The following is a 21119-nucleotide window of genomic DNA, read 5'->3' on the forward strand; positions in this document are numbered from 1 at the left end:
GTTCTCATTTAATGTTGTAAGTAAGAATGAGTACGGGTACAAAATGAGTTGCAGATCTTTGACCAAGTATTCTCTTTAAAGGATTGGACGGATCATCTTTAATGTTCTGTTTCGGTTTTTTCTTTCTGGGCGTAAGTACTTGGTGTTCTCTATCACTTTCTATACGTGCACCCAAAAGTCCTTATTCCTAAATACTGAAGTAACTGTTGTTCTGTAGAAAGCAATTCTTTTGGACATCCCTTGTGCATTCAGTGACAGGAAGTAACCCGTGCCTGGCAAGTAGATCATTTTATTTTTTCCCTTTTTTGTCTCGCGTAAGGTTCCCGAAAGCGGCAATTATACCTTCTTCGTCGCATGTGATGACACTTGCGAGCTTTGGTTACACACAGAGAGCGAAAAAAGAAAGGACGATGAGTCATCTGGCAAGCTACGTTTAATAAAACTGGACTCTTGGACAGCCCACAATCAATGGGATAAGTAAGACTACCTTGTTTTTCGATGAATTGTTATGTTTTCTGGGAAACTTAACCGCGCTTCATCATATTTTCACCTAGTTTTTAATCTTCCCTTTATCTAAACTAGACTGCAATTCGTACATGCATTGTGTAGTAGTTTTTATCTACTGAGGGTAGAGAAAAATTACTTTGATTGCAGCTGAATTAAAAGGAGTCAAAATTTGTTTTCTCATTTTTTACAAGTCAAAAATCATAAACCGTAGGACCGACCAGAGTCAAAATTTTATTTGCTTTCCATTAACATAAAATACCTTTTTTACTGTCGATTTTGGGTCTGTAGGCCCAATAATGCTTCTTAGATATTCTTAAACCATTAGCATGTCATGAGAATGAACCAACGCATAGTGTGGTTTTATGTATGCAAGCATGTTTTTAATTATTTGTTTATTTTTTTGTTGGTCACATTTTCATCCAAACTCTTTATGTGTACGTTTCTTTAGATTTCCCTCTCAGCAAACATCCAAAGAGATCTGGTTGAGTAAATGCCAATTGTACTCTTTGGAGTTATTAATGAAGCAATCTGGAGTAAGTGATTGTGCATCCGTAGGAATGAAGCTACCAAATGGGACATATAAAAGCCCAATAACTGAGGATCACTTATTTTGGGTGCGGCCAGGTAAATATTTTCATGCAGTTGATACTAGTGAACGGGGACACCTTTAGAAACCGTAAATTGTCCATGTGTGCGCATGTTTGCCCACGGATTGTTTCTTTTAAGCTTTGGTCTCTAACTATAACTGTTTTGTTTTTGCTTTTTGATTTGGCTTGTTTGACGGAAACTTGCTCATTTGAGTGCGGTTTGAACGATCTCTTTCTCCTACTCAAGTAAGCTGTCAAAGCTGTTTATGGCCGTCAAAATAGATCATGACAAGTTGTAAGTGAAGGGAAGTGAGTGGTGAATGGTGAATGCGGTTCACGAGTGAGAAGGGAGTAAGCAACTCTAGTAATCCATGACGATTCCAAACGGTGCCCGGATAAATAGTTGTCTGCAATTCTAGACTAATATACTTTGAAAACATCGATACTCCTTCTAGCAGTTTACGAAGGATTAGCAATCTGTTTTATTTTTATACAATTTGCATTTACATAGGTGTTGGATACATAGACTTTCAAATAACGTCTATTCCTAAAAAGGTCACTCTCAAGGCTGGTCAAAAACTTCTTATTCAAGGTATTTTTAGATCCACTTAACGGTAATTACTCGTATGTGAAAGTTATAAGTGGTGTTAATGGTGGAAAACCATTAAGGCTAATTTGGACAGAACAGCTACTGTAGAGCGTTTTCACTCACGTGACCAGCATCTATGCAAATTTATTGGAACAAAATAAGGTGTTTACATAAGAAAAGAGTTCAACTCCCAGAGGACTGGTATGGAACACCAATATGGCCACCTTGACGTCATGTGAAAACGCTCTATAGCTCTAATTGCTGTAAATTAATTAAGTATGAAGTGACGTTTTTTGGTGAAAAGTTCGGAATAATACGTCCGCGTGTATAGATTAACCTGTTTACACTTTTCGAGTCATTTTCTCTTCTTTAACCTTATAGCCAATTACAAATATTGCTGCCGTGGATTGTACTGTCCCGGATGTCCAAATCGCTTATATTTGAGATTTGGTGAGCAAAGGATTTTGGTTCATAATGACTTACCAATGGATTGTCAAGAGCGCCATTTCAACACTAGTCTCGACACCTTTCAACAGGAAGGAACATACCAAATTAATGTAAGCAGTTTGAAGTTCTCGTATTTACTTTGTAGTTAAATGATTAGGTTTAACCTAGCATTAGCCTTAATCACTGTGTATCGTCGTGTGTTAGGTATCTTATGGCGTGGTCGATACTTTGTCGTATACAACAGAGGTTTCAAGGGAAATTAAGGAAGTTTATATCTCAGGTATGACAATCCTGTCTGGATGTTAAAAAATAATTCTTGTTTGTCTCAAGTGTTTTTTATCCGGTACAAGTTTCCACTTTTATTCTTTCCATTAGCTATCCAAGTTGAAGGTTGTAGCTTCATATCTGACCTTTGTTCTTGGAAAAGTAAAAATAATGGCTGGACACTTTCATCGTCTGACAAAGGTTTGTATTGTTGACTCTGTAATATCCATGTACATAAACCTTTGGTATCCACCTCAATACAATGTAATGGCATCTGAATGCAGCCCAACAATCGAAGGTGGCTGATAGACGAATAGGTGAGCACTCAACTATCTATGATTTTACTTTGGAATCTGTGGAGTAAATTATTATTATGCACGGTGTAAACAATTAAAAAATATTTTGTACGCATATCAAGTCAAATGGTACTATTTTACGAATACTACTTTGAGCAGTTGAGTTGGTGACTGCGGAAGAAAAGACTAGTTTTGACGCTACAGAGTTGTTCCCTTACACTGTTACGCAATGATAGGAAGAGCCGAAAGCTAACGCTTGGCTGCCAGAGGCCTTGCCGCAACCCTGGTTTCGGAAAATATGTTTTTTTTTTCATGGGTATTCTTTGAACTTTATAATAAGGACATTTGGAATTAATTGATGTGCTATTTTTCTATGTTTATTCAGGAATTCTGGCCCGTTTGGACGGCAAAGTTGCTGTTCTAGAGAGCCCGTGGATTTCCAAAAATGTTATTTACGAAAAAACTGGATTATGCCTGTCCTTCTCTTATCTTCTTTCGGCTTATTCTGGATCATCAATAAGTTTTGTACTGCTGACATCATCAAATGTCTCTTTGTGGAGTCTCCATGGTTACCAGGGCCAAACCTGGCTGACAGGCCAAGTGTCATTCATAGCACGTGACGATTTTAAGGTATTATGTGTCTGGTAGCATAATCAAGCTTTTTGTGCCCTTGTACCGAGGATTGATTCATTTAATCATTTCTTTTTTTTTTGTAGGTTCTTGTTGTTGCTATCGGAAAACAGCCGCCTGGGATTAATCCCGTGGCAATTAAAAACATTAGTATTGATACAAAACAGTGTGATAGACTACCGCTTCATAGTTTACCAGGTAAGTACTCTTTCTTAATAGTCTTCTCTTTGTCCATAACTGGGATTGTCAAAACCATCTTGGTACGTTCAGCTGTCCGGCGACGTAAAATCTGCACTAATATGAAAACATGAGGGATTAAAATAAACAAAATAATAGTAGTGGTAGAATTGTTACCCCGAGGAGCTGCACGAACTATGCTGACTGTCGCCATTTTTTTCAGGATTCGTGTGCAAGAGCAAAAGTGGTTTTCAGTGCGACAATGGTCAATGCGTAAGCAAAGATCTAGTATGCGATGGAGATATTGCTTGCATGGACAGCTCTGACGAGAAGAACTGTAAATGCCTCACAAGTGATTTTGTTTGTCCCACTGGGGAATGTCTTGATGTAGAGAGGCTATGTGACTTGAGAAAAGACTGCAAGGACGGAACAGACGAGGCAAGATGCGGTAAGCAACAGATTCCAAAAAAGTTCATTTATTTCCTGGAATATTTGTTACTTTAGGGTCTCATTAATATAATAGGGCAAAGCTGCTCGGAAGATGCTTTTTCTTGCGCTGGAGGTGGTTGCGTACCATGGTCTCTCACGTGCGATGGAGAAAAGAACTGCGAAGACGAAACGGATGAGCCATCTATATGTGGTAATTTTGCATTTGTTATTATTTTTTAAAAGTTAATCAGGGATTTGTCTTTCAGTCTAATATAATTGAGGTAGTAAACATTTGATCAGCGATACATAAACTTGATGTGGATGTTTCAGGGGGGATTCAGGATTTTTCGTAGGAGAGGGTGACCACAAAGGAACTAGCATAATCACTACCATTTTTACAGCGTTTAACACAAATTCTTCAGTCTCGTCTCATGTTTAGCTTCCACACCGATAAACCACAAAGTTTTTTTTTGCAGAATACCAGTTGTACTAGAAACCCATGGGTCATCTCACGCTCTGGACCCTCCTCCCCCTAGATCGGCCGCTGTGTTTACACGTTTGAATCTGTTGCGTTACAAGTTAGCAGTACATTTTTTTCAGTATCTTAGCAAATAAGCCCGTTTCTTATATATTTACTACTATGTACAGATTAGTGCCGGGTAAATTCCTTGGCTAACCTCAGAATGAAAACTACTGCCTATATCCTGAGTTTGTCTCTACATCTGGGCAAAGTTCGGATGGTATAGCTACTACCACCAATTTTTAAGAGTACAATAACCAGTAGAGGGTACCCTACATTTTAATTTCTCCTTACTAAAATGTAAATACCAGAGTGATCAGTCCAAAATGTGAAGTGGAATAGAGAAGACTCTATGTAATAATCAAATAATTAATTCATTTGACAGGTTTCTTGCTTCTTCAGGGTCTTCGCACTGTCCGTTGGTTAATCTGAGTTGTGATTGGTCTAACTATACGGACTCGTTAAATTCGTACCAGTGTGTTGGAAACAAAGGTAAAGGTATTGAAATACGACTGTTGTCCCGTAGTTGTTGATGTTAGGTAATGTGAACGACGTTATTCCTCTGAAAGTGAAACAGTGGCTTAAATAATAATGTCTACCAGTAAAAGGCAAATGCAAAAGCTGATTAGTTTCCATAAAAAACCCACTTCTCGAAAACTTTTTTAGTTCATAACGTTGAGTAATATTTTCTCGACATCTCTTGAAATATACTTATCACTTTCCTTCACACCTATTCGATATGACATTTCTCTCTACTTACTGACTCCTTTTCTTATGCGCGCATCCGTTGTGTTAGATAAATGCGATTTTGAAGATGGATTGTGCGATATGGAACAAGTTAACTGGCGCGTTTGGTCTGGTTCAACACCCACAAAGAACACTGGTCCGGATTATGACCACACCACATTTCTACCTGAAGGTTGGTTTGAGCGATGCTAGTAGTCTTAAGCGTTTCAGTCTTTTTTTTGTTTTCCTTTTCGCAAAGGTGCGAGTAATTGCTACAAACCATCTCATAAACAGCAAACTGCACTAAAAAAGTGTATATTTCAAAACCCTGACGTAAGTAAAATTAGTGACAACAATTGTAACAAACATTTACGAAAACAAAACCACTGAAAGTTAACGTTACGATTGGCGCTTAATGATGAACTGATAGATCAATCATCAGTTGTTACCAACTAGACGTTCGTATTATGAGAACATTTAAAAGGAAAAAGCTTTGATTACTCTTTTTGTTCTTTCTACGTTTATTAATGTTTTTATTTTAGCTATCGTTTTTTTTTTATTTATCTATTAATTTATCAAGGAAAATACTTATTTTTGGAAGCATCCGATCACAAGGCAGACGAGACAGCCGTTCTGACCACCAGAATAATTGGTCCTGGTAAATCTACTTGTGTACAGTTTTGGTATCACATGAAAGGAAAAGATATCGGTAGTTTGAAAGTCTACATCCAAAATAATGAAACAAAAACGCTAATTTGGAACACGACTGGTGAACAAGGTGACAAATGGAACTTTGGACAAGTTGGATACAAAGGTGACTCAAAAAGCTATAAGGTAAGAGTGTTCTTGCAACAAGTAACTTAACATCTCTTCTAAATTTTATTGTCCGTAGTAGTGTTCTTAATTTATCACTGAGATTAGACAATCAGAAAACTAGAGGGCCAGATAGAGGTTGCTGTTGTTGTTGTTGCAGTTGTGAATTGATCATATAAATTAAGGAAGTTCTCCTTCATCACATGGAGGGCACACTGAAGGCGCCAAATAGTTCAGTCACGAATTAATTGATTCTCTTTTTTGTGACTATTTTTATCGTAACTAGAAAAAGATCCCTTATTCGTTGTTTAGGACTGTACCAGGACTAACGTCACGTGCTCTTACTTACTCCCCTGTTAAGAATAAAAGAATGCCGCCTAATCGAGAACAGACCTCATTTTTGTACGATATGACATTGATAAACGTGTTCGTTGCTCTGAGATATGGCACTCCTTAAACACTCTTTTGATTCCTCTTTCCAGGTCATCTTAGAGGGGGTTGCTGGTAGTGGAATTTACGGAGACATTGCTGTTGATGATCTATCCTTACTTGGCCAAACACAATGTGACACCATAACCGGAAATGGTTAGTTTACCATTTTATTGAAAATGTTGCTTTTGTAAGTCTCAGAAAATTACTTGACTTTGTTAAATTCCATAACACGTCTAGCCGTAAGAATAAAGCCTGAGTTAGGGCTTGAAATGGATGCGATGGCTATTTACACTTTTTCATTACCCATAATGCACAGAATTTGTTTCCCCCAACCCACCACCCAAAAATGAACAAACATTTTGCATAAACATTGTTTCCAATGTCCACTGGGCAGTAAAATTGTTCCGAAAGTAGCTGAGGAGCAGCGTATGCAAGATTTGGGGGGAGCAAACAAAGTGCAACGCTTTAAAAAAATCCTGGTCGTGAAAGATTTAAGCCACCTATGTTCGAAAAAAGCCGAGGTTAAACGAATGTGTTTGAGTTTATTCCATGGCATTTGCTGAGGTTATCAGGTGAAAATTATTGTAAACGATTTTTCAGATTTGTCAAATGACCATCACTAAAGTAAACGTTACCTGTTAATTTTCAACTACTTTATTTAACAGAACTTCCCGGATGTCTGTTTGAGGTGAATCAGTGCGCTTGGGAGTCAAGTGACAACTGGCGGATGAGTAAACTTTCGCCTTTGAAACCTTTGGAAAAGGATTGGCAAAACACCCTGGGTAGGTATAGAGTTTCTTTACTTTTTAACAAACCCAGTGAAACATTTGTCTTTAAATTGTTTTAATGTGATATTCTGCAGGAGGATTTACATATTTGCAAGGTTGTTCCAACACGAACAAAGAATTAGGGTGCTACGGGGCTTTAAAAAGTCGACGCATTTTGCCTGAAGCAGGTTGGAATTGTATGCAGTTTTGGTATTATCTGGGAACGGCCGGATTCAATTCTTTTCAGGCGTCTTTAATAATCAATGAAACCAAAGCCATTTTGTGGAGCTCAGACTCTCATCAAGGAAAAGCTGGACACTGGATGTATGTTCGCTTGTCGCTCGACTCTGGTTCAAGCCCATACCAGGTCAGTGAATACAAAAGATTACAATATGAAACCACTGAAAGCTATTGGAACATGAACAGCTTAGTTGCAAGTTTTAACATCTATGAACCTCAAGTTGGGTTGATACTCCCTAACCTTGTCTTAACTGGGGAAACGGAAGATGTCCTACCTGACTTTAACAGCCTCTGACTCCCAAAATAAGAATTGACTGATTCCTGTTTACTTCTAGTTCAAAGAAATGCCTTGCTACAACTTAATAAATCAGCAGTGTTACCAAATTTCACCTACTGTCACACACTGTTTGGCATTTTTGTAAAGCGGTCGTTACTAGAAAACTTGAGAGGGTCCAGGAACGTGCTCTGCGTGCCGTTTTCAACAATACTGCGGTAGCGCATGAGGAACTCCTAAAATGGGCAGATATACCGAGTCTGGAAAATAGGCGTTCTTCCAAGTTAATCGTTTATTGATGGGCAAGCGTTCTAGGCTTATTTGCAAGTTAGGAGCTTCGCTGCCAATGTTAACCGACAAAAATTGAGAAACGGGTGGGTAAGTGCACACAGTTGTGTTGCGGTAAAAGGGACTAGCCAGCTTCTATGTCGCTATTTTAACGCTACTTTCTGAGTTAACAAGAAACACTCACTATCTTGACGTGTAAATTCTTTATCTTTTAATATTTTGAATGTAACTAGGTTCTTCTTGAAGGGCAGACGTCCTTGAAGTGGGCATTCCTTGCCGTGGATGACGTAGCTTTTCAAACTGAAAGATGTGAAGCCATTCCCTCGCAAGGCAAGTGTTAGAGGGCGGTAACGCTATCGAATTGCATGATGGGAATAAAAACGGTGGACACGTTTCCTACTGGCATAAGAGCCAGTTTAAGTGTTCTGTTATTAGCTTAGAATTGATGACAAAAAAAAGATATTTGTGAACTGGGGATTTAAAAGACCTATTAAAGCGAAATGTGATTCACGCAGTTGAACAACAACCGCAGTAACTTGTTTTTACTGAACAGCGATTATCTTATTAACTTTCACGCGCCGTCACTGTCCAGCTATTTTGCGGGCCATCGTTTCATAACAGTAAGCAACGTAGTAAGAAAGACAAAAATTCATCTTAATGAATTTCAGAGAGGCTGTTTTTTTTCGGTACTGGAATGCATTTTGATCTTTATCTGTGATTATTTTCGAAAGAACATTGTTCTGTTACAATGTAATTTACATGTACATTCCTAAAAGCACATCTTGTCGATTACTAATGAAAAAAGCTATTTTTGTACAAACGTTTTTTAAACACCACTTTAGGAATGTCCTTTTTGGTAATAGTTATAATATTTTCTTTTATCTTTTATCTATTTAGAGAAAAACGCAGAATATGGCAAAAATCCGCTTAAAACGCAATATTTCTGGAAACTAGACGGAAGTGACAGAAATATAAGGTATGCTTAGATTCAGCACGATAATTAACGAACTTTAAACTGGCGATGCTGAATGTAGAACGTTATTAACACTGAAAGTGCCAAAAGCATGCACTCTATTAAAGGTACACCAGTTCTTCTTTATAATACGTGTAACCTGGCGTCGCAATTGGGGAATAGAAATGTTAAGTCAGTACCACCTAAGTTATTACACATTGTTTATCTGAGTATCGAAATATGTCATCTTTGGGCAAAGATTTGGAAACTAAGTTTAAAGTTATCCCATATGATTTTAGATTGGAAGGAACTGCTTCATATCAAACTGATAATGGAATTAAATCGTTGCATCTGGACGGAAGATCTGGTTACGCAGAAATCCCTGCAATCAACTTAAGAAGAAGCAGCTTTTCAATCGCCCTTCGATTTAACGTCCACGATTCATACAATCAAGGACATCTCTTATCCGATTGGTCATCACCATGGCAATTCAGACTGTATGTTTATGACAGAAAAGTATACGTGGAATTGAGACGAAATGGTGAAGTGCAAATAATGCTTCATATGGCGAGCGATCGGTTAGTAAACGTTAGTCAACGTGATCATTCCACCTGTTCTTGAATACCGATGTGAGGAGACTTACGATAGACGATAAAATAGCACCAACTGGGCCGCTTGCCCATCAAAGATTATCGGACATTTATCGTAATGATTTTGCTTCGATAGTTGATAGAGTCAAAATGGGTCGAATTATTTGCCTTCTCCATTTTAATTAAAGCTCTTAAAAGGGTGATCCTGGGAAAAATTCGATGTGATACAGTATGGTGGTATGGATTATAGTTCGCGCGTAAGATATTTAAATACATTCGAATTTTAAATTATTGTCGGCTATATTGATTTAATATTACATTGTAGAGACATCCAGGCAAAAGTCTGGACACACATGGTGTTTGTCTGGAATCGCTCTACCCGTGTAGGAAAGTTGTACTTGGATGGTGCGTCTGCAGGAGAAAAGGCTTACACTGGTCAAGATATTGACCTTAACCTGACAAATCACACGACATATGAGCTTGGTTTCAAAAAAGACACAAAGGAAATACTCCATGGGTCGCTGAGGGATTTGATGGTCTTTTTGCGACCACTTACGTTTGGAGAAGCTTTTATCCTTTACAGTAAGCTCTGTATTTTTTATTCAATGCAACTACAGGCGCACTGTGAAAGGTTTGAACCCAGGAGTCTTTTGATAAGTAGTATAGGTTGAGCATGATCGTCCGGGTGATCGTGGTCCTGAAAAGGACTCTTGTTGACAATGACTGACGTTTCGACAACCTGTGTGATAGTTATATTCAGAGATGTATCACTTCAATTGGTGGTATTAAACTCTGGTTACAGGCGTACTTACTAGGAAAGTTTTGCTAGCAATAATTGATAAGTATCAAGCAAGGTGCAACAAAGATTCTACTTTTAGTCAATGAGGTGTCCTTTGCTTTCATGAATGTGGTCATAAGAGAGGGAACTGTATAACAGTAAGCAGTATCTTGGATGATAGGTCTCCTGATGTAGAGGGATAAAAAAAACAAATGGGTTTCTTAGGTTTCTAAGTTTTTCCTACGCAGGCCCAAGTCGAGCACTTTGTCCTATTCGAAGTACGGCTGCTGGAGGATGTTGCGAATTTCCATTCGTTTACAAGAAAACAGAACATAATACATGTACAAGTGTGGATTCGGAACGCTTGTGGTGTGGAGCTAAATCGAGAAACCAGCACCACCCAACGTGGGGGTGGTGTTCTAGTAAGTAATTACGCGCCCACGATTTCTTTTCTTACTGGTAAATCATTCATCAGAGTTTTGTTCATTGATCTTTTGTGTTGGAAAAATCAATGTTCTTGTTCTTACTTTTTTCTTTAAAATAATTTATTACTAGTCAATTCATCAATTGATTCAATCATTACTTTGCATTTTTCCAGTGTTAATACTTTTTTCAACACATATAATCCTTTCAAATTCTTCAGTTCTTTGTTTTCTACTCTTCTCTAGTATACGCTGGATGTTTTCAGTTTTACGAAGGATTATGTGGATGGAGAAATTCGAACCAAAGCGTTTCACCCTGGAAACAAGCCGTGAAGTTGGACATGGAAACCCTTACCAAGCAAGTTAAATCGTATTTGCAAAGCAAAGGGAGAAACTCAGAACCAGGTTATTGAAGATAGGGATATTTTTCCCCGTTTAATTTTCATGGCATTTTAGATAGAGTCTGTAGTGTTATGGAAAACATTGGCACTAGTATCAAATAATTTTTGATTCACTTCATGTATCGCGAGTTTCACGGCTTTACCCTGCACTCAGGTGATCTTCAAAATGACCCTTAAAGGAGCTGTGACGTCTTGGCTGTCTTAGTTCCAGTTGTCAATGTTGCCAAATACATGTCTTTATTCTTAATGGAACTTAATTTAAGCAAATAAATTACTTGCAAATGACAAAATCACCACTGCTTCATGTCAAACAACTGATTTGTCCTCAAAACATTATATCAAAAGTTACAGACAAGGAGAATGAACTTTGAAGAACTGTTAGGTTAACAAATGTGAAAAAACTTCAATTGCAATCCGTTACAGTCTTCTTCAAATTTTTTCCAGCCGTGCCTCCTTTTGTGCTTGCTGTGTTATTTATACCTTCTTTCACCGCTTTGAGCTGTTATATTTATGTTTCATCCAATTTGGTGGCGGTTAATCCACTGTTTGAATTTGGATAAATTTGGTGACACAGCTTATTTATGTCGACGTTATCCCTCTATAGACTTTTTAAAGGACAGTAACTACCAACTGGACTTCGTTGAAAATCACAATGGACATGTCAACATAACTGATCTTCCAGATCTCGTTGCTTTCACGATCTGTTTCTGGATGAAGACTTCCGATAGTACGAGTGCAGGGACTCCCATATGGTACAGAGTCCGATATGAAAATAAAGGAAAATACATCACTGCTATTGCACTTGTGGACTATCGAGGATTCTATGTTTATATTGGCGAGTCGAGGTCGTAAGTTAACCTAATTTATTTTTATTTGGTCTCTTCTTAACGTGTAGGGCAATGTTTATCTTATTTGTTTTTATCGTCCACAAAATATCGCAATAATGATAATGGTCAATGGTTTCTTGTAACACATGACGTTAATAACATTTTACCTTTTTACTAGGACAAAAACTAACTCGGCTGCAAATGATGGCTATTGGCATCATATTTGTTTGGTATGGACTTCTCAAGGGGGAAAAGTTACTGTTCTTAACGACCTGTCAATACTTTCAGGAACGAAATTTTCTGAGGGAGAAACGATTCCTGGTATGCAAACAGCTGTCATGCTATAGATGTCTTTGTTGGACAAATTAGATTGTGAAACTGAATAACCCGACTTGATTTACGTAACCTCGTTCGTGCCACGAATCAGTTAGGGAGACAATTTGCCACGGGCGTAGAAGGAGGGTGAGACTTGCAGACTGGCAGGAGGTAAACATTGTAAGAGCTGTGAAATGCTCTAACATATTCCCACTCCTTAAGCTTGCATGACAATTAGAAGACTAAAATTTTAGGAATAGTGAATCTGTTAAAACATTTCACAGCAATGTTTACCTCGTCTACCACTCTCTACGCCCGTCGTGAATTGTCTCCCAATCAGTTAAAGCTCTAAATTTCACGATAAAAACTGAATTATTAGAATGTCCTTATATCGGAAGTTAAAAAATAAGAAGTGACTTCTCAGGTGAAGTACCCTTTGAAACATAAAGTGTCATAAGTCAGGAGAAAGGAGGTAAACGACGATGCTTCTAAAAACCTTACTGTCATTATTTTCGACAGGAGGAGGTGAGTTTATTGTTGGCCTGACAAGGGATCTTGCAAAAGAAGATCCCAAAGCTGGACAGTTTATTGGTTTGATAAGCCATGTTAAAATCTTCAACAAAGCCCTTGATAGAAAGGATATGAAGTGGATGTCACACGGCTGTGGCGAAGACTTTTCGCGTGCTATTTTCCCCTGGTCGCAGTTTATCAATGGTTTGGTTGGGGACGTGAAAGTCGAAAAACCTGCTTTGTGTGCAGATGGTGAAGGTGACGTACGCAGTGTTTTTTTTTTTCAAGTAACCACATACCATGAACATGCTAAAGTGTAATTTGTTACCTTTAATCAGCTAACTCTTCGAATCTATAAATTTCGACTATCCAATTGCAGAGCACCTTTCATCGCCAACATTGGTAATAAAACAAGCTCCAGCCTAGATCTTACCGGAAGTTTAGGTCTATCAATAAATTTCCATGATAACTTTAATGATTTTTCACGAAAAACATTTTAATATGTTCAAATAAAATGTTTTGTTTCTTCTGGAAGCATTTCTGTTTTTGTTTTTTGTTAATTTGGAGAAAAACTGAATGGATAACCTCTTTATTAGTTATGACGTCACATTTTATTTTCTCCAACAAAGGATACCGCTTCATGGTGTTCAACAACAACACGTCGCAACCACCTCAAACATCCTTCTTCGAGAGTCCACTGTATGAACGATCTTATGAGGGTCACAATATCTGTGTACGGTTCAGATATCTCATCTACGGCCCTGGGAGACACTTCCTTCGTATTTACCAACAACTGGATTTAACTGACTACCCGCGGAGGCTGATGTGGGCAGTGAACGAGTCAAACAACACTGACGTGATATGGAAATACGGAAGAGTGACACTTACGAGTGTTGCAAAACACAGTGTAATGAACACCAAGTCACTATGTTTTATTATGGCGATAAATTCGATTAACTTCTTTGCACAGGAATCTCATTAAGGGTTGGTTTCCCTCTTCCTCCTCGTCATTTCAATTTTTTTTTTGACAGAAGGCGATAACGCCACCGGCGTTAGTGTTTTCGTGCGCAAAAATGTTAATTCGGTCTCTTCTACACGACTTTTGTACGCCATTCTTCGAGAATTAATTCTTTTATTTTTTAAAGTAAATCTATGCTTTGTTTCAAAAATTAAAGGTGATAAATTGAGCTCATTTTAAATTCAACTGATTCCTAGCCACGATACTCAACTGTATTTTCTCCTTCGTAAGAACTGAATTTCATCAGTAATGGAATACCAACGTATACTTCTGCAGGTATCTCTGGAAGCAGATTTGGACAGCGAACCTGGTTACATTAGCGTCAGAGGTGTTCACGTGGTTCCAGGATACTGTCATCCATTGCCCTTTAGGGCAACTAAAGGTGCAGTGTTGTTTACAACAAAAGTGATTAATGTCCTGTTTAACTCTGTTTTAATGATTATGAATTGATTTTCTCTTTCAGAATGCGACAGAAACTTAACCACAATGTCAGGCATGATTTTATCCCCACACCACCCTGGGTATTATCCACCGCTGACGCGTTGCCAGTGGATCATCAATGTTCCTCGTGGAAACACCATAAAACTGCGATTCCTGGAATTCCAATTAGAAGACCATCCTTCCTGCTTTAACGACTTCCTAGATGTATATAGTGGACTTAAGTCCAGAAAGGTTATGGGAAGATACTGCGGAGAAAGATTTCCAGCCTTCCTTGTATCATCTTCAAATGCTATGACGATTACTTTCGTCAGTGATGACAAAGTTAGTGGGTCAGGTTTTAAACTGCACTATACCTCAGAGAAAGGTGAGCAATTAAATTTAGACGGCTTAAGTGTGATTCATCATCAGACACTAGGATGAGAACTAATACTAACAGGGTCTTTTCAGTGCTCTTTGCTAAGAATGGGCGGTAGCCTTTTGTATGGCCTTCAAGTCACTTTGGAGAAAACCTGTGCTGTTCTCGATATAACGCATTGAAAAAAATATTTCAAAAAGAGGAGATTGATTTTGTCCAGGGGGGAAAACGTTTAATGACACTTCCGAATGTAATCTACAATGTAAATTACATTCAAGGTGGCCGCAATCTGATTACCGTCATTTTGGATGACGTAATGTTTGTATAGTTTGATAGTATTTAAAATACTGCAGCACCCCAAAGCCTTACGTTTTACGTTTTGTAGTAACACTAGTATTTCTTAAACATTTTACATCTCTCGTTTTTTAGCTGACTTTGATAAAGAAGCGTGTTTCCAATATGAAGGTAAGTAGCAAAATATCCCTTCTGCACTTCCTAGAAGTTAATAGAAAAACAAGAAACAACACAGGCAACAAATCATGGAGAATATTGGATATGGCCTGGGTGCAACGCCATATGTCCGCCGAAGGAAAAAACAAAGCAAGTCTGAAGTGTGATGTAAAGCAAAGAGAAATACTTATCTTAAACGATGCGAAGAGTTAAAACCCATCGATTTGGCTGAGCACTCGCTGAAGATCCAAATTGAAAGGAAAAAGCGGTAGAAGTGGAAGAAGCCTAGACCTTTCGATCGCGATCCACGGGACGAAAACGGCAACGCCTGCCTTGGATTTCGTTTCTCCTCTTCTCTCTGCCCTATACATCAGTCTTCCTCTCGTCCTCAAAACTCGACGCAAGCTCCCGGAAAGGTATCCATTCACAGTAGACCAGCCAAAGTCACTTTATCGGCCATTTATAATACCTTTATACGCGCAGAAATTACCAACCAGTACCCGCTCCCAGGATCGACTTCACTTGGCGGTAGAATTTGGACATTAACGCGTCAGTTCCTTAAAGTTGCCAAGCACTTATGCAGGGCGTGATCCCGAGCTACTGCTGATTCCTTCTCTTTCACAACTGAAACTTCGCTGCGGGCCTTATTAACAGTATTAACGGCTTGTTCGACTGTCGCGTTTTTTTCGCAATTTCCTCCGAAAATCGCTTTGTGAAGCCACTAAGGCGATATTTGATAACCTGCGTTAGGTTATCCGCTAAAGAACCGATAAACTCCGCAACAGAAGCTCTTATAACCTCATTAATGGAACGCAACGATTGTGGCATCGCTAACGTTAACGGACGGAACTGAAGATCCTTGCTTCTTGCTCATTAAGCGAGCGATGAAATCAGACTGTGGGTTGTGGCGTTCACAGACCCGAAGAACGAATACGAATGAACAAGACACATATAATTGTATACCGAAATACAAAAAGACAAGATAATACACGTAATTAACCATATAAGAACGTGTAGAAAACAAATATCTGCTAAACTGCGTACCGCAGATATTTTTGCATTCTCCCTCAAAATATATGCATGATATGATTTGAAGTTCTCTCTGAAAAACACACACACACAAACACACGAAACAAAACAAAACAAAAAATGGCTAACATTAAAACAGCCTACTACAAACTGATTGAGAAACAAACTATATTGAAGATCCCTGCCACGCGGCCAGCTTAATGTTTTTACGGCCTCTTTGAAGGAAAATGGAAACAAAAAAATGCAACGTTGTTATAAGAATAATGTGATTAATGAAATACTTTTTACTATTTGAGGTTGTCCGTCAAGTTGCGAGTGTAGTCCAATTTCACGGAAGAGTCGTGAGATGGTGGTAACAGTGAAGAAGGGAAGGAAACTGGCTGCTTTACCAGGAAACATTCCTTCTAAGGCAGCCGTAATGTAAGCTTATTATAAGATACTTGCGTCTGTTAAATCTCAAACTCAATTTCACTAATTAAACTCAAAAAGAGAAAGCATTGTGACGAGGTTTGGATATATCGGATACTGATTACCATACTGATTACCACAAACTTTGGCTGTGAATTTCGCCAATAATTATTGATCGTTTGAGAAGATATACCAAACGCTCGATGTGGTGTAATGGAAAATAAAATAATAATAATAATAATAATAATAATAATAATAATAATAATAATAATAATAATAATAATAATAAATAATAATAATAATAATAATAATAATAATAATAATAATAATGACCAGCGATTAAATTGCATCGTAACAATGTATTTTACGGCTTTTGTTCCACCAGACAATTTCAGAGGAATAAAATTTCGCATCTACCCAAGAAACAACTCTCTGATCTTTCAAGTCTGAAGTATTTGTAAGTTACATTCACACTAATCATTTCGATAAGTAAACAGTACGTTTATTTTCTCAGTATAACAGTATATTATAAAAATATGTTTTAAAATCTCTTCAGAGACCTCAGTGGAAACCGTATCTTCAAAATTGAAAGAGGTGCATTCGGCAATGGTTCTGTACTGCAAACTTTGTAAGTAAAAAAAAAACTAAAAAAAGGAAAAGTTTAAATGTTTACATTTTTAAAATTAAAAGCATCGACTCTTTTTACACTTAAAAATCGAATCGCTTGCAATCAAACAATTTCTACAAATCGAGTCGAACCTTGAGACTCCTAGGAGTCTCCCGTGCATGGCTTGGTGGTAGAAGTCTGGACTAGTAACCGCACGGTTATAGCTTCGACACCTGTTTGGAGCACTTGGATTTTTTCTACCAAGCCGCCTGTGTCACTGACTGAAAAAATACTTCTCATGATTTTTAAGTGCTGTTAGGGAGTTTTGGCAGGTCTCAAAGCATTATTTACATTTCAGGAAACTCGACTCGAATTTCATACGGGCCTTACCTAACGGCATGTTGGACAATATGGGCAATCTTCATACTTTGTGAGTATATTATTTTTATTTCTATTATTATTTTCTTTTACAAGATTTGGTCGTGAAATTAAAATTTTGGAAAAACTATCTTTTTCCTACTTTCTTTAAGGGACTGCAGCGCTAATTTGATTGACACCATTTCGGCGAAAACGTTCAGTGCATCGTTAGCATCGTTGACTACTTTGTAAGTAAGCAAACGTACTTTCAAAAAACTGGCCAAACCAACATTTTATCTGATTATTGCCTTATATTATTTCCCAAGGAGCCTTAGGCAGAATCGGATAAATAGAATTGAAATGGACGCATTTAACTCGACGAGGAACTTACAATACCTGTGAGTGACACAGATATAAACGTATTGCATTTGTTTTAGCAATTTTCAAATGTATATTTCCCAAATCATTTTACTTTAATTTAAAATCTAATTTAGATATCTTCAGGAAAATGTGGTGAAAGACCTACCAGACTACTTATTCGTTGGTTTATCCAGGCTTAAGATACTGTAAGTTGAACGTCATTTTGTCCATGACGAAAAAAATCTTTCGTTATACCTACCTAGATCTTTACTCCAATGGCTAATGAAAGATTATTTCAAAGAATGAGTCATATCATCAGTTAGATAAAGATTATCTCATTAGTTTGTAATGGTCCAGTCCAAGTTATAATAGTAATCCTATTAAGAACGTGCTTTACTTGATCGCTTTTGTCTCAGCACTCCTTCCTAAAAAGCTTTCGTTGACCCTTTCAAGATTCTAACCAACATGTCTGCAGTTAAGTTTATCAGATGTTAACTTGAATTGTATAATGACGTCGCATAACGTAGAATTACCAAATGTATTCAAACCCTCTATCTTGGACGAGGCGGGAAAAAAAATGTTATTGTAGTTGTTGTTATTATTTTCAATCTCTCAAAGTCAAAATTTCTCAGGGTAAGGAATTCACTACAAGTACGGCAATGTATATATTTCAGGTACCTCAATGACAACCAGATCCAGCGGTTGTCTTCAAAGACATTTGCAGGACTGTCATCCCTTGAGAAACTGTAAGTGAAACGTGATGAATAAGAGGATGGAATTACCAGAAAGTTTTTAAGTTTCTTGCACATTGTAAGATGTCAAAATCCGTTTGAATTCCCCCATTGGGATATTTTAAAACACTGTCACTATTATAGAAGGGCCATAAGCCGGTGTCAAGCTAGGAGTTGACAAGTTACTTCATCGGTTTTTAGGGATCTAAGGAATAATTCCCTCAGTATGAAAGACTTTCCAACAGACGCTTTCAGTGGACTTAAAAGCCTGAAAGAAATGTGAGTCTCACTTAAATTTAGAGTATCTTTTGCGTGGAAAATAGAAGGACTGGCGCTATACTATCTAGTACCCAGATTTGCCACGACCACTTTTGATCTGGGCTTGAAATGACGTGCTATGGTGAATCTTTTCTGCTGTCGCCCCTATGACGAAAACAACATACCCTAGCATACATTTTTGTAACCAATTCTCTCCTAAGGTTTTTCTTTGTAGCCCTCCGAAAAAGGAACTGATCACAACAGGGCGATGGTTTTCTTTACTTTCATATGGTGATCAGTGCGGTATCCAGACCGTGACATGAGGGTGGGCGGTCATCCAGACACTTAGATAAGGAGGGGGGTGGGGGGGGGGGGGAAGGCAGTCTCCCAAAAAATTTTTGTCGGCCCTTCGGGCCTCAGTTTGATCTAAACGTTGTTGATCTAAATATAATGAATTGGGTGGCTGGGCACCCGGGCCTCTCACCTGGATCCGCCACTGGAAATAATCATATATAATAAACACTACTTTTATTCGATTACATTAAGAATATTGATTCGCTGATGTCTTTTCTTTTCAGTCATTTGGACGAGTATATTCTTTGTTGCTACGCCGAAAAAGCAGTGCCTGGGGTTCGCTGCATCTCACCCAAAGACGAGTTTTCTAGCTGTTCTGACTTGATGAAAAACAAAGGTGTTCAGATTTGTGTTTGGATACTGGGGCTTACCGCTCTTGTTGGAAATCTTCTCGTTATTTTAATGCGAGTTTTTGTGAAAGAAGACAACAAAGTGCATTCATTTCTTCTAACAAACCTAGCTATTTCAGATCTACTGATGGGTGTTTATTTGCTTGTAATTGCTGTAAAAGATGTACAATGGCAAGGGGAATACTTTAAACATGACTTCAATTGGAGATCGGGGCTGACATGCGCATTTACGGGGATCCTTTCGATGGCGTCAAGTGAGATATCTGTGTTGATGTTGACCCTTATCACAACCGATAGACTTATTTGCATTGTTTTCCCGTTCAAAATGCAACGGATGAATCGCAAATGTGCTTCTGTTATTGTGGGTGGTATATGGATTTTTGGAATAATGATATCAATCATTCCAACGTTAGGGTTTGATTACTTCTTCGACAAAAAGCGCAATGTTGGATTTTATGGAAAATCAGCTGTTTGCCTTCCCCTTCAACTTTCAACAGAGAGACAGGCTGGCTGGGAATATGCTGTTGGCATTTTCATCATTTTAAATTTTGTCTCATTTATATATATTCTCACTGCATATACAGCTATGTTCTTTAGCGTCAAGGGAGTTGCAAAACAGGTCAGGTCAACAAACATGAAGAGAGAATCGAAAATGGCTAGGAGAATGATGTTCATTGTCTTAACTGATTTCCTGTGTTGGATGCCTGTTATCGTCATTGGCCTTTTATCCTTGCTCGGAAAGTTTCATGATCCTGAGAAACAAGCCTATGTGTGGATTGCGGTGTTTGTTCTCCCAGTGAACTCTGCTCTCAATCCAATATTATACACATTTTCTACTCCACTCGTTAAAAGAAAAGTAGGTGAACACACGGATTCACTTACCTCCTTCTTGGAAAGAACAGTATGGCGGCGGAAGAGAAACCCAGGTGTGTTATCAGGGACCTTAAGCAAAGATGTTTTTGAGCGACGCACGTCAACCCGAAGTGACGTCAACCGGAAGTGGACTTTTTTATTATTCTTGGGTAGTAGAGTGGTTTTGCTCAAATCCTGGGAGAGATCATCTCTGTAAGACAAAAGACATTTAGCAATACACATATGTTAGCGTCAAGGAATATTAAAAGGAAAAGATCTCACTTCCGGTTGCGTCCGTCCTTCAAAAACGCCTTTCCTAAAGCTCTTATTAACCTCCTCGCTGAGCTTTCCAGTCATGTCCTCGGTGGTATTCCATTAATTACCCAGGGTTACTTCTCATACTTCTCTAGTTTTTAACAAGACCTTCCCTCCCCCCAAATAGTAACAACTAAAAATAAAGGAGATAAAGGTACGTCATGTTTATGAGCATGAACGGCTAAAAACAATGGCTGAAAAACAGAAATCAGCGACGATAGGACAAGTTTTCAGTTGCCCACATTATAGGTCATATTACCCTTAGACACATAAATCTGAACGAAATGTCATGAATCCCTTTGACCAAGCTGACGTCCAGCATAAAAGTATTAAATTTTTTTCTCCCTCTATGTTCTACTTTGCTGCTATTGTATGTCTGAATAAAGTGGAAACTATTCTTCTGTTTGCCTACATGTTTGGTACTTAAAAATCTATTTCTCTTTGGTGGGTATG

The 21119-nt window shown here is 38.1% G+C and overlaps 1 protein-coding gene across 1 annotated transcript in view; it reads left to right on the plus strand.

The window, feature by feature from the left end:
* LOC140928610 (uncharacterized) overlaps positions 1-21119 on the plus strand; it is a 35787-nt gene that overhangs the window by 9459 nt on the left and 5209 nt on the right. The window contains 39 exon segments of the mRNA XM_073378416.1: positions 320-477; positions 956-1131; positions 1606-1686; positions 2065-2240; positions 2335-2410; positions 2506-2595; positions 3076-3320; positions 3407-3518; positions 3721-3945; positions 4021-4137; positions 4849-4938; positions 5243-5365; positions 5753-6006; positions 6468-6570; positions 7083-7199; positions 7280-7551; positions 8220-8316; positions 8884-8962; positions 9238-9516; positions 9854-10110; positions 10555-10728; positions 10975-11133; positions 11734-11977; positions 12135-12277; positions 12791-13039; positions 13411-13688; positions 14076-14181; positions 14263-14604; positions 15025-15060; positions 16371-16494; positions 16868-16939; positions 17039-17110; positions 17448-17519; positions 17620-17694; positions 17773-17844; positions 17941-18012; positions 18481-18552; positions 18739-18816; positions 19374-20425. Coding sequence (XP_073234517.1) covers positions 320-477; positions 956-1131; positions 1606-1686; positions 2065-2240; positions 2335-2410; positions 2506-2595; positions 3076-3320; positions 3407-3518; positions 3721-3945; positions 4021-4137; positions 4849-4938; positions 5243-5365; positions 5753-6006; positions 6468-6570; positions 7083-7199; positions 7280-7551; positions 8220-8316; positions 8884-8962; positions 9238-9516; positions 9854-10110; positions 10555-10728; positions 10975-11133; positions 11734-11977; positions 12135-12277; positions 12791-13039; positions 13411-13688; positions 14076-14181; positions 14263-14604; positions 15025-15060; positions 16371-16494; positions 16868-16939; positions 17039-17110; positions 17448-17519; positions 17620-17694; positions 17773-17844; positions 17941-18012; positions 18481-18552; positions 18739-18816; positions 19374-20425 — 6619 coding nt within the window.

This window comes from Porites lutea, chromosome 1 (genome assembly GCF_958299795.1).
Source record: "Porites lutea chromosome 1, jaPorLute2.1, whole genome shotgun sequence".
Taxonomy (NCBI): Eukaryota; Metazoa; Cnidaria; class Anthozoa; order Scleractinia; family Poritidae; genus Porites; species Porites lutea.